The sequence below is a fragment of the Brachyistius frenatus genome, unplaced genomic scaffold (assembly GCF_029030835.1).
Source record: "Brachyistius frenatus isolate BFR_SWC_R1_liver_20210118 unplaced genomic scaffold, ASM2903083v1 Contig_8, whole genome shotgun sequence".
In the NCBI taxonomy this organism is placed as follows: domain Eukaryota; kingdom Metazoa; phylum Chordata; class Actinopteri; family Embiotocidae; genus Brachyistius; species Brachyistius frenatus.
Genome location: NW_027210607.1, coordinates 5,407,445 through 5,421,489, shown reverse-complemented (window position 1 = coordinate 5,421,489; position 14,045 = coordinate 5,407,445). Strand labels below are relative to the sequence as shown.

The 14,045-nt window shown below is 42.5% G+C and overlaps 1 protein-coding gene across 1 annotated transcript; it reads left to right on the top strand.

The window, feature by feature from the left end:
- Positions 1 to 3: 3 nt before the first annotated feature.
- Positions 4 to 4,967, top strand: npas4l (neuronal PAS domain protein 4 like). The gene is made up of 8 exons (XM_069690055.1): positions 4 to 510; positions 661 to 806; positions 898 to 997; positions 1,278 to 1,542; positions 1,733 to 1,842; positions 2,224 to 2,359; positions 2,465 to 3,678; positions 3,790 to 4,967. Exons 1-8 carry the CDS (start codon positions 333 to 335, stop codon positions 3,816 to 3,818), a joined length of 2,178 nt encoding a protein of 725 aa, XP_069546156.1. The 5' UTR covers positions 4 to 332; the 3' UTR covers positions 3,819 to 4,967.
- Positions 4,968 to 14,045: the final 9,078 nt, after the last annotated feature.

The window sequence follows — 14,045 nt, the reverse complement described above, 5'->3', positions numbered from 1 at the left end:
CCCGATCACGCTGACAGTCTACTGAGAGCCTTCATCTCTGCTGCAGACACGGCAGCACCTCATATCAGCCGTTTCCATAGGAACCCTTGATATTCAAAGTCCGCTGTAGCTTGTGGGGACGAGACGCCAGGCTTAACTGTGACAAAGAGGCTGGATCAGCTCAGGCCAATTACTCTTCTTGTCTTCATGTGATTTTTTTTTTCTTTTTAAACTTGCCATGTGGAAGAAAATGACCTCTGATTGATTTTTATAACTTGAAATGCAAGCGTGGCAGTAGACAGAAGTTTGGCTCCCCAGATTTGCTTTCGTCAGTTCCTCTGACCTCAGCGACCATGATCTCTCACAGATCCACCAAAGGAGCCTCCAAAGCTCGACGAGACCACATCAATCGTGAGATCAGGAGTATGCGCGCCCTCCTGCCCATCACCCAGGAGGACCAGGAGCGCCTCTCCTACCTGCACTCCATGGCTGCCATCTGCACCTACATCAGGAAGTCTGTTCTCTTCCAGGGTGAGCCTTCACACCTCGGTTCCAGTCACCTCTGAACTTCTGATTTACATTTGCAGTTCCTTAGGGAGCATATCGGCGGTAGCAGATGTGACAGCCTGCAGAGATGCACACAGCGCAGCCGAGGTTGAACTCACTCTCTCCCTTCCTCAGGGCTCCCAGCTGGGGAGCGATCACACGGCTCTCTGCCGTACGAGGCCTTTCTTCACGCCCTGCACGGCTTCGTCTTGGTCACGACCACGCAGGGCATTCTGGTGTATGTGTCCGAAAACGTCGATGAATATCTGGGTCTTTCCATGGTGAGTCTTTTGGTTAAATAAAGTGTCTTTTTTGGGGGGTTATTAAGTCTGACTCTGTTGTAGCTGACAGGAAATCTTGTATGTTTTCCAGGTTGATGTGCTTCAAGGAGACACCTTGTATGACATGGTGGAGCGCTCGGATGTGGATACTGTCAAATCAAACCTGGACATTGAAAACAACTCGTCATCAGGTAACATTAAAGACTCAGATTTCACTTTGAGATTGCTTGGTGTGGCATTTTAAACTGGGATTACTGCATGAAATGGCCTTTTTTTTTTCTGCCTTTTTTCCATTCCGAGTCATGAATAAAGTCTATTTCGCCCAAAATCTGACGTAGTGATACACAAGGTGAAATATAATGTCGTTATATGATCTAGAAATGCCACGCAAAGCACCGATTTTTAAATCTTTTACTTCATAGTAATGTAACTAATCCTCTTCTTACGACTGCCATGTTTATTTTTCTCCAGACAGGAGCTTTATATGTTGCATGCAAACCTCCAAAGCCTTCAAGTTGCAACATGGCAGCTGCAGCTCCATGCTGGTCCGAGGCAGCTTCCAGTTCTTCCCTCAGCCCTGTCCGTCCTCCCCTGCAGCCTCTCCCGCCACCGGGCCTTTGTTCGTGGCCCTCTGCACCCCCACAGTGAACCGCCTGAGGAGTGCAGACTCGCTCTTCTCTCACAGCTTTACCAGCACACACAGACTGGATATGAGCTTCACTCAGCTGTCACACAGGTACCTTCACACACACACACACACACACACACACACACACACACACACACACACACACACACACACACACACACACACACACACACACACACACACACACACACACACACACACACACGCGCGCTTTCTAAGCAGATAATTGAAATGTTCTCATACAGTTTTCTGACAGTTTCATGTTTTTATTTTCCAGTGTTTCATATTTTTTGGGGTATTCAGCAGATGAACTGATCGGTCGATCGTGGTACAGTTTAGTTCATCCTGAAGATCTGTCACTGAGCGCAGATTCTCACAGAAGTTTAAGTAAGTACACTGCAGAAAAAGTTGATCCGTTTCATCCAAAAACATCAAAACGTTTTGACATTTCAGTCTTCCGTTTGGTTCATCAAACACATATCATCGTCATCATTTATTCATACCACAATGAGGACTTGAATTTTCAGTTATTGATGCCTGAAGAAATGAGATGTAATCACTGACGTCAGTGTTTCTTTTTTTTGGCGCAGCCAGCTTTCTCTTAAGACACAAGTTAGTCCAGCTCATTTTCTGAGGACAGAACAAGAAAAGCCATTTTTATTTCTGTTAATTTTACGTTATTTTTTTAAGCTCACAGGAGAGTATTTAGGAAAGCAGTGCTGCTTAACGAGTGTGCATTATTATGATAATCATGAATGTTTCTTTCAGTACAGGCAGATGAGGGTCTCCAGGTAGAGATGGTGCTTCGACTCCAGCGCACGGATCTGTCATGGAGCTGGATCTACGTTCGAGCTAACAAGGACTCGGAGTGTCAGAGCATCAGCTGCACTAAGTTCATCATCAGGTACGATCAACTTCTCCTACAAACCTGAAGTGTGCGTGTAAGAAATGTTTCGCTGCTTCTCGGTGTAAAAACGCAGACTCGTAACACTTTGTTCTGATCTCGCAGTGAAACGGAGGCTACATTTCTGCAGAAGAAAATCAGCAGCGATGCCTTCAGGCCGGCATCTCTTCCAAATTCCACCCATTTTGCTCAGCAGGCGCCACACACTCAGAGCTACACCACTAAATGTTTCAAGAGGCAGAGGACATCGAACAGCCAAAGCGAGGAGCCAGGTGCCAGAGCGAGGAGGGAGTCTGAACAAGACATATACTACTTGCCGTGCGCCTCCTCCCAAAGCAATAGCTCACCTGTTCCCTTGGGTGACAGCCCCGCTCTCTTCACCCCTCCCTACAGCCCAGCCTCCTCCAGCTCCACTCCGCAGCATGAGGAGCTCGGCCATGACCTCCTGATAGATGTGCCTGAATCCACAGATCAGCTGCTGTCCTCCCCCGAGGGCTCTCCCTCCTATTACTCCTACCCAGAGGCAGGGCGCACCTGTCACCAATCACCCTCCGCCTCCCTCCCAGCAGCTGCCGAACACACCTTTGACCGTGGAACCTTCGGTTTGCTCACTGCCCTCTCCCCGCTCTCCTCCTCCAATGACTTCCAGGCTTGTACATCCGATGCTCGATTAGTTCCAGACTGTCTGTCTGTGTCCGACATGTGTGAGAGCCCGGTGGACTGCGCTCTGCATCCGGACGAGTTCAGCCTGGTTGAGCAGCCACAAGGGGGCAGCGTCGTCCAGTTGCATCACGTTCCTCATATTCATGCGCCCATACATCCCTGCCTTCTCACCCCCAACCAGTCACCCATATCCACAGAGTCTGACCAGTTCAACGAGAGGGAGCAGGCCGAGATCAGTATCCTGGCTCAGCAGATTTCCTCCCTGGCCAGCAGCTTCGACATGCACCACACTCTCAATCCACTTCAACCTGCAGCCGCCACCACCACCTGTAACTGGCCCCGCAACCCTCCTCTCCCCTTGGTCCCGCTTCCCAAGCAGGAGTTGGTCCTCGGCGACGGTGTCTTCGACAGCATCCTGAAAGACCTGGACATGGTCAGGAGAAAAAGCTACCAGCAGGGCTCAGTGTGCAGCAGGAGCGAGGCACGTCGGGAGGAGCTGGAGCCCCTCGGCATCATGGCAGAGGACCCGCTGCCCGCAGAGCAGTTCACCACAGGCAGTATCGCCCCGGAACCCTTCAGTATGCAGTTGGGACACCATGACCAAAACACTGGGTTGCATCAACTCAACCACTACATGCAGCGGAGCCATCTGCGAGGTAATTCCCACCAAACAGTCCTCATACCAAAAAAAAATGTCCTAGTTTGATAAAGAAATATTTGCAGATATTAAATTCATGTTTCACTAATACACCTCTGTCTCCTTTCAGATGGACTTGCTGGAGCAAACCTGTACTGAAATAAGTCTGTGACTTACTGTGCTACCACATGTATGACATATTGTCAGGGCAATCTTCCTTCGCTGGATTCAAAGAGGAATGTAAGCAAAGACTATTAGAGGACATATTTGCCAACATGAGAGACTTATTTCTGAATGTAGAAAACAAACTAACGCAGATCTTGTTCTGCTCCGACACTACAGCTTTGTCTTCTCAGTTCAACACTGCTGTCAGCTGCGTCTTATGTTTTTCTGATGTCTTGTATTTTATGAAAAAGGTACTTTTTAAAAAAATGTGTCTGACAACACTTACACACTAAAATGTAAGTCTATTTTTCTTCTAATACTGAGGGACCACAGTTTACTATTTAGCACTTTATTGATGCCATTCACACAGGAATTGTACAAATGAGGAAATGTGCCGATTTAAAGGGGTATTAACTGGATTTCTGAATTAGCTTTAACACATAAATCATTCCTAATAACAAAGAACCAACTGTAAATATTCCATCTTGGAAATAATACCCGTTGCATTGGGGAAATATGTTCTCAGTCAAAGATGTAAAATGCAATTCTCTATAATGCCATTATTTTACATGGCACGATGTAGTTACAATGACCAACACGTTGCAACCCACGTTGGTCTTCATCAGGGTCGCTGTTGCAAAGCGTTTGTTGAATGTTTTAAAGGAGACTTGTATTTTAGATTTTTTTACATGTTCCACCGGAGCAGTGAGCCCTTCACAAGATGGAATAAGCACAAAACACCTGAAGTATCCAAAGAGCACCTGTATGTGCTACATATAAGACCCAGCAGTACTTCTTCTCTTCACATCCCTTTGTAAATACTTGTTTTTTAGGTGCCTTAAAACACATATGAAAGATGTTTACTAAAAAAAATGATAATATTTCCATTCCTGATTTGTTCTTAGTGTCTTATTTTTCTTACTGTGCCATTAATGCTTTCATGCTGTTACGACTAACGATACCAAACTCAGTCAGCGAGCAGCGAACTACAGTAAAGATGATTGTAAATCCAACACCTACCTCCATGGTACTGCTAAAGACATTCCAATTTTATTCTTTTATTATATTTATTTGGTTTGGAGCACATCACTGAGTTTATCTTACTCTCACTTAATTGTATTAAAATGTTTTATTTAACTGCAATATGAGTCTTAAACTTCATTCATTCCACACTTGTTTTATTTCCCCCCCCACCGTACTGAAACTCTAAATGTTTCAATGCTTATTGTTGTTGTGTCCTTCCTGCAGTTTGCTTCAAATATTTGAAATTAAATAAATCCAATGAAAACAAATCAAGTGATATATTGAGGAAATTTAATTATGTATTTTCTTTGGGCAAAAAGTAATTGCATTTGTTTAATATGCACGCCAGGCTGCTTTCTGAAGTTTACAGTAAGTTAATACCTTTAAACGTAATCAAATATTATATATTTATTTAACAGCATTGGTGCCAAGTTGGAAGGTATATGTGCCTAAATTAAATTCAGCAGTAATATCAATAGTGGCAAAGGCAACATTGAATAAAATAATCTTAAAAATGTATCAGTGCGACAAACACAGCACTGACTTTTTGTCAGCTTATAACGTTGTTATGGATAAAATATACCTTCATCCAGCCAACACAGAGCAACTTTCATGTGGAGATGTGTCTAAAATTAATTTCGCTTTAATATCTGTTTCAGTCTCTGATTCCTGAGGGAAATATCAGTCTTTCTACCTGCTAAATGCTCCCGCATGTTTACCAGCAAGTTCAAATAGGATACCAATTGAATTCTTCTCTGTGGGTTTCTCACTGGAAACTGCACCCTTCACATGACACTTGATAAATTGAGCAGTTGTTAATATGAAATAGTGACCAGTGCAGCTTTAAAATGCATCTTTATGGAATAACTGTTATTTATCGCAGATAGATCTACTGTGTATTTATTTATGTGTACTGCCTGATCAGACTGCAGCTCACGTCACCTACCCTCCTCAGTGCTCCATTGATTTTTACATATTGTGGCCGGTCAGACCAATGAGAGTGTAAAGACTGTACACAGAGGGATCAATTATATTTGGACAGAAATGCACAGTCAATGCATGATTCTGCATTTAGATAAGTGAACTGAGAGAGATAAAAGAGATCCTGTGAAAAACTCGGTAGACGTGCATAAATGTGGAACAAAAAGCTTACAGGGGGCACTACAGTCATGCTGCTGGTGCAGTGTGTGCAGTGCAGTGTCCATGTTTTTCTCATGAAAGTCAAAACAACCACTAGATGGAGTGATAGCACCAACCGTGCCACGTCATGCCATTAGTGTGCTACTACTCAAACAAGCATGAAATAAAGTAAGGGAGCAGTGTGTGCACGTGTGTATGCATGTGTGTGTGTGTGTGTGTGTGTGTGTGTGTGTGTGTGTGTGTGTGTGTGTGTGTGTGTGTGTGTGGCAATGAGAGCACAAAAGGACATCATTCAGTCCGTTCGTGAGCAAAGAGTCCAGATGCCTGCCGTTATCCACGGAGACCTAATTAAGAGTGGTGCCTGTTGAAGGGTACAATGGCAAATAAAGTTGCTAACAAGTCCCCCACATCTGCTGTGCTGCCTGTCTTACTGCAGCACCATCACTCAGCATTAACCTGGAACATTAATGATTTCCCCGAGGCATAGTGACACAGAGTCCATGGCATCGAGGCGTTTGTCCACACCAGGGAGACAGCGAAAAATCACCTTTTCATTTCAACAACACACACGGTGAGCTTTCCCAGCACTCCCAGCACCCCCACATCTGTATAGATTACACCACGCAACAGTAAAGAGTATTTACCACCTCTCTGTAGGTGTGGTTACGGGAAAATCATTTGATCAGGTTGTGTTGAAGCGGTGGTGTTTGAGTGATATTCACTTGGAAATCAATACAAAATATTGTAACAATTTAATTCGTGTTCAACCTATTATTGTACCAAAGCATGTAACACACCCACCAGTCCGCTACAAATGTGTCAGTGTCACATTTTGCCTCGCCTAGGCCTTTGATTTGGACTAATTGGCAAACAACAGTGATGTCACCCATTGGTTTGTGAGCTGCTGTTATGAAAACTCGAGTTCGGATTTGGGCTGTCGCAGTCTTTTGGAGCCAGAAGTTACCAGATTTGGACAAGCTGGAGAGGAGCGAGCGGTGAACATGAGACCAGCTATAGCAGAATCCTGAGGTGCTCCACAGGCCTGTCAATCAAACAGACACTCCCCCAAACATACAGCTTGTTGAGGCCTCATATCTAATTAATGATGGGATTATTTTCAGTTGGACCTCCAGAAAACGAATAACAAGGAGTGACTTTCGTGAATGACACCATAATGACGTGTAAAAATAAATGATTAAATTTGTTGTTCATAAAAGAAGTCGAATGGTATTTTATGGAGCCGGAGCCTTTTTGGAGCCAACCTCTAGTGGCCCTCGGTGATATTGCAGTTTAAGGCACTTCGGCACTGGCTTCACTTTCCTACCCTAAAGCTGCGTCCACTTTTATATACAGTCTGTGGATTAGACAACAAAAAAACATGAGGTCAGGGTTAAAATAAATCTGGGCTTGGGTTCCAAAAAATATTAAGTGACATTATGTACTTCACGTTACATAACATACGTTCGGCTACAAAAGTTAAATACGTAATGTCATGGAAGTAACTTACTTACGCTACTTAGAATAAATTCAAATTGTCTTTTGTTTTCTTGCAGATTTGAACTTTGATCTACTTGGTAAAAGTCTTGTCATCGTGTTAACTTCCTACGCCTACACCAGGCAAATTGTGACACTGACATGTTGCACTGTAGTGGACTATCAGGTGTATTACACACTTTGACGTGATACCGGGCTGTATTATTAGTGGTAGCAGTAGTGGTAATTGTAGCTTTGTGGCTGTTTATGCATGAAAATAAAGGTAAATGCTGAAAACAGAGTGATATTTACTGAAGTTTTCAAACTAAAAGTAAGACAGACATGCAAATAAAGAAAGATACAATTATATACTCTCCATACAGATGTATATATAGAGACTATAAGCAGGAACACACATACTAACACACTTATTTTATCTCCATAACTTGGGTTAATGTATCACTTAATTACACAGGCGACCTTCCTATCTCTGACATTAAATTAAAACGATGTGAGATTAAATTAGCAAACTCTATGCCTCACAGGAGTAGTGAAGTACTGTAGGAGTCTGGCTGTGGAAGGGAGAGATGAAACACTTTGGGATGATGCTTTGATTCATATCTGGGACCTGAGAGTGGTATTTGGGCTGAAGGTACGGCACAGTTTAAACTGACAAAAGAGAAACAGCGACAAAACTGTCATGTGCCCTACTTCAGTAGCTCCTAAAGTGCTTTCTCAGGTGGATGGCTGGAGGGTGGATGCTGAGGGAAAAGCGCATCAGTGCAGTTAAACAGAGCAGCTCATGGTTGAGATTCTTTTCAAAGCCGTGCCTCCCACAAGCAGCCAGGTTTTCATATCCCCGCATCACCGTTGGCTTCTCACAAATGATCACCTCATTTGCTTGCAAAGAAAAACTCTCCAAATTGAAACTCTCACAGATTTCAAATAACAGGGCCTCAGGTGGCGCTGCCTTGTCTTTGTTTATTTACCGGCTCTATGCTTTTATTGTTGCTGCAACCAGGCTTGAGGGCTCTATTGAAAGCTTATCTTTGAGTGAACATATATTTTGAAATAGATGAAGATGTGGAAAGCCATCTCGCTAAGAATGTGATTTGTCTATTTTGCTGCAGGAGTTTTCGGCAGATGGAAGCGATGACAAAAGCGATAGCAGGCAAGGTCACAGAAAGGTGTTGCGAGCTGTCATGAGGGAGACCTGAGCTATTATTGCATTATTGCAACCTGAACCTGCCTTTTCCTTCTCCATGCTCCATGAGGTAATCCTGCACAGTAGTCTAATGTAGTTTCTCCTTGTCCCAGTGTATAAAACCTTGTTTTGGTTGTATCACATCTCCATGTCTGTAAGATTGTTGCCCCACTTTTCAAAGCAGGCACATCACCTGACTTGTGTTGGTTCAGTCGGCTCACACCGACACTGTAATTGGGTTAAACAAAACGTCCCAGAATAGACTGCAGCCTGTTCCTTCAGGACCCCTCCTGTTCCTCCTGTTCTTCATGCCTGAAACCACAGCTCTGATTCAACACTGGATCCCAGTCATGAAGAGTCAACACATCCTGCTGATGTTCACGAGAGAAGAGCTAGCCAACCAGGGAGAAGAATACAAACGGCAGCCGCTTCTTACATATGAATGTATGATTTATTTTCTGTTCTCTCTCTCGGGGAGGAGTTCGCTGCTTAAGGCAAAGCACCTGTCCTCATAGAAAACATCAGCATGTCATCCTCTGCTGATAGAACCTCTTGAGTATTGAAAAAAACTTCTTTTCATATTACATTTTCCATCAGGGACTTCGGATTACGTGCCTGGATGTAGTTTTGTGTTTTACAGCAGTCCCAAACGTTTAACTTCTTATTTTTGTGCGAAAGTAATACTACTGGTTTTCAAGGAGGGAAAGTCTTTCAGTATGTCGTGTATTTACCTCCGTAAGCTCAACCTCCAGCATTCAGAAAATCAATGCTCTCTGTGCTGGAACTCCAAAACACAGTGGCTAAACGGTGGATCTCCGCAAGATACAGTTTGATTTTTAAAGCGCTGTTGTTGTTCTTCTTGCAGTAATGTGGCTATTTAATGTAACTGATGAAAAAATGGCAACGGTTGCTTGTGATTACCCGCATACGCACCAAGTATACTGTACATGCATATAGGGAATGCATCAAAAACATGTTTATCTCTTCACTTCTGCACAACCCCAGGGGTCAACACAAATAAACATGAAGGAGTATGTGTTATGGAGGGCTCACAGAGTCTTAAACTGATTCGGAAAGCAATTAATTAAGAGCGATGCAATCAGGGGTTTAAAACAAGAGAATAAATTCCTTAATAATTAGAATCAAATGAAAAAGGATTTATCAATGACCAAATCCTTCATGCGTAGCTAAATTTGAACTTAGTCTCAATAACTAATTAAATGGTGCAAATCTATTTGAGGTGGAAATAAACAGCTAAATGTACACAACATATAACCTTTACAAAATAAAATAAAAAAAAGATTATTGATGTCAGACAGCAGTATGGAAAATCAGGCTTCTGCTACCCATTAATTAATAGAGCATTTTCACAGCCGACATTTCACGAGATCATAGCAGGAAAAGCACAGGTGAAACGTAAAAGTAACAATGGCTGCAAACCATTTAGTGCGAATTGGCTTTCCTAAGTCCCACAGAAAGTCAGACAGAGCTGCTAATGTTAGCTTAAACTCCAATAATACCACACACTAAAGTAGTTAGCTCAAGATATGGCAACAAGAAGTGAATGCAGTTTGTTGGTTACCGAGCATGCTGACTCTGATTGCAGTAAGAAAGGTCATCCTGCAGCAGATAAACACACTGTTTAATCAATCCCTTACATTTTTGCTCAACAGACAAAAAACAAATGATAATGTGAAAACAAGATAGTGCTCAATTGTTTATTGTGTAGGTTCACTGTCAGGACTCACATGGTGCCGTTTTTGACTGCAGCACGTGACTGTTTTCAGTGGATAATTTCAGGGCGAAGCTACAAGTACAGCCTCGTGTTTGTATGCCTTCACCAGCAGTCAATTTGCAGTATATAGCCATATCTGTCCAGACTTATATTTTATATGTAAAGCTGACATTGAAGAAACCCTTTCATGCATTCAAGACATTTGTATAAAAGGCATTTTTGAGTTATGGCTAGAAACAGGTTTTGTATGTCACTGTGACCTTTGACCGCCAAAATCCAATCAGTTCATCCTTTGGACCAAGTGAACATTTGTGCCATGTTTGAAGAAATTGCCTGAAGGTGTTCCTCATTGCATTCATGAGAATGGGATGGACATACAGGCGTACGTATGGTCAGACAACCCGAAAACATAATGTCTCCAGTGAGAGCTGTTGCAGCTCTGCGTGCTGCTTGGTCTGCACCAAACAGCAGAAGGATAGGCAGCGACTAGCTGATGGTTAAGGGAGCGTTTAAAAGCCAAAGTGTCAGATATTTTCCTCAGAAGTTGGTAGAGACCAAAAATAGAGCAAAAAGAGACTTGGACTCAGGTAACCAGAAAAACTCCATGATAATGTTACTAAGTAGCTTTTGGATTTGTAAAAGCAACTCTTAAATTAAAAGAGACATATATATATATATATATATATAAACATATATATAAACATATATCCACAGCTTTTCTGAGCGACCCCCAAGTGGCCAAAAACACCAGTTATTGCAGTTTTAGATGGATCCCTCCTCTGGTTTCACCATGCAGAATAACCCAAAGTTTGACAGGCAAGTAATTGCTAATAAATCATCTGCAGGAGTGGTTTCGAAAACAGGCAATCGGCTTCCTATTTTCCCTTTCAATACTTGTACTGCAGTACAGCAGCTTGAGTTTGTAATATTGAATCCTGCTGTATCATTGACAGTCAAGTGAATGATGAGTTTCGGGGCATTAGTTTTACCCACTTTGGTTTTAGTGGGTCCAATTTTTTTTTTTTACTGTGTTCAAGTCTGTGTTGTGACATCTCGAGTGGCTGCTCTCTCTTTGTCACTGGTTTGTAGTTTAAAGGCATTTCGTGAGTCGTTCTCACTGGACTTAATCCGACTTGACTGGCAGGATTGTAAAATTGCATTTCCTTTCCGCTGTGCGACTGTGTGGGTGAGTGGATGATTCTTTAAAATTCATCACAAATCATGAGACCCTTTCAACGCTCAGTTAGCTTGGGTTTAGTCCTCATTAATAATTCTGACGGTGCATCTCACTCAAAGGACATGAGGCCTCAGCTCATGCATAACAGATACCATATTCAAGTCAAATGTTTTTCTCCAATCTTCTTATTTTAAGAGGATTTTTAAACCATAATTGTTTCAGCCCTCATTACCAGAGATTCCTCACAATCTTTTATTTTGATCTCCACGTTCAGATTTTCTATGCTGCCATATAATCTTTGACTTTCTCGTCCATCACAAACCGAGTTCTGTTAATGATGAAAATACAGACAAGTAAAGAAGTGAGAAAAAAATTCACCAGTATTTGGGAATAGAGCATTCTCTGCAGGATACTTGGAAATACTCAGGATTAACATATGTGTTGTGTAGATATTAATATTTCTGAATAGTGTCGTGCTGTGAAGATGAAATGTAATGACAGTCAACACAGCAGGAGCGGGAGGCTTTGCACTACATAAGAAACTTCTTCCTCTCTGAAGGGCTTCAGATCAGCGAAGAGGAAAACTTTGGGTAACGCTGGGGACGAGACAAAACTCACATGGTTTCACAGCTCTGCAAAGCAAACTCAGCCTGGCGGGGGTCACTGTGTGGCTGATCTGAGACGCTGGGAAGAAATGAAACGACCGACATGGAGAAGGTATAGAGAGCGTCCCTGATCCTCAATGAAACCCCTTCATTTTTGGGGGTTTTACCACTCAACCTTCGCAGGAATATGTAAAACCACTCTCCGCCACTACTGAGAAGCACTTCATGTAATTATTTGTTATGTCGACAGATTTCTTCCTTCATTTCTCTTGCTTGTTTGTGTGCAAAATGCGTGCAGGGTGGTGGTGGGTGACTGATGCTAAGTGCCTTTGTAAACGTACAAAGTGTTCCAGATAAAAAGATTATTGTACAGCAAGATTTATTCATGAGGCATTTCATCCTCATATTGCAATCACAAGTGTTTCTTTATTCAAACACAAATGACACTGAAGAATATTACCATGGAAACCGTACGGTGCACAGACCACTGGAGGTAAAGGTAAATAGACTGAACCTGCTGGATAATGTTATCATGGATTATCCACGGTGTTATAAACAGCATATGGTTTTATTAAAGTTGCTTTATTGATATAAAGATGTGCAGCATATGGTTGTGGGCATGCTCATTATATTCCACGTAAAATGAAAACCTGGCTCAGAATAAAAGAGTAAAAAAAACTTGATTGGTCCTGCTGTTGAACAATGAAGGTAATTTCTTGATTTAATATTAGAATTGGACATGTATGAAAAAGAGGTGTCTACCATTGTAAAATATGCTTGAGACCTGGATATTTCTTTGTGAATCCTGTCTTTCGTTCCATTTACTGGCACATTTTATCCATCTCCTGTCTTCTATCATAACTCAGTCACATGTACAACCCATTTTAAAAAATCAAGACGTAGCCATTTTGCTGATCACTTTTTAGCTCATTCCAGGCCTAATGATGATAATGGAGGACAATGCTGCCTGAGCGCATTGATCTATTCATTTTACACTCAGATTAATGTGCTGGCTGTGATCCTGGTGACCTCTGGTCTGCAGGGAGGACAGCATGTGCTCTGAGGTCAGGCACACCTCCTCCTACAGACTGTACCGCTGCAACAACTGTACAGTAATCTGGGCTTGGTGGAGAAAAAAATAAAAAATAGAGTGACTGATAATGAAGCTCGGGCTGCCTGCCAAATGGAAAATAAAGATGTAATTAGAAAGTAAAATGAGCATAGATTTGCTACAGTACACATTTTATTGTGCATTCCCAAAGCGCACACACAGCCACACATACAGTACTCACACACACACACGCTTTGTGCTCTAACCAACTAAAATCAATAATGATTTCACACAGCTAATCAAACATGATCTCTTTGGGTTTTGGACAGGGCAGCAGTTGATTCAAAGTGAATAAACCCTATTCTGCATCAAAGCAGTCACTTTGCTCTCTCAGCAAGCAGTTTCACCAAATAGATCTGAGCTCTTTGAGTGTAGTCCTACTTTAAGATACTCACAGCAAGCGAGACATTGTCCTTCTGCCAGCTTCGCTTCTTGACATCTCTGTAAACCACTGTGTGTACATATTGTTGCCTCTTTACACTCTCACGTTTTTTTTTTTCTTTTTCTAATCTTTGGTTTATGACGGTCTGCACAGTTTGGGTGTCTAATGGGAGTTCAGATGATGAACGCTGAGACATTGACACAGGGATGATTTATAGTACGGTAGTCACTGGAGGTGTGCTCTGCTTGTGCCACCCGGGGAGAGGCCTTCCATCACATCTCATTTGCATTCACTCGATTTCTGCGCCGACGATGACTCACACCACTAATGAGGCACCCACAGGACAGCAGAGCGCTCAGCCTACAGTTACA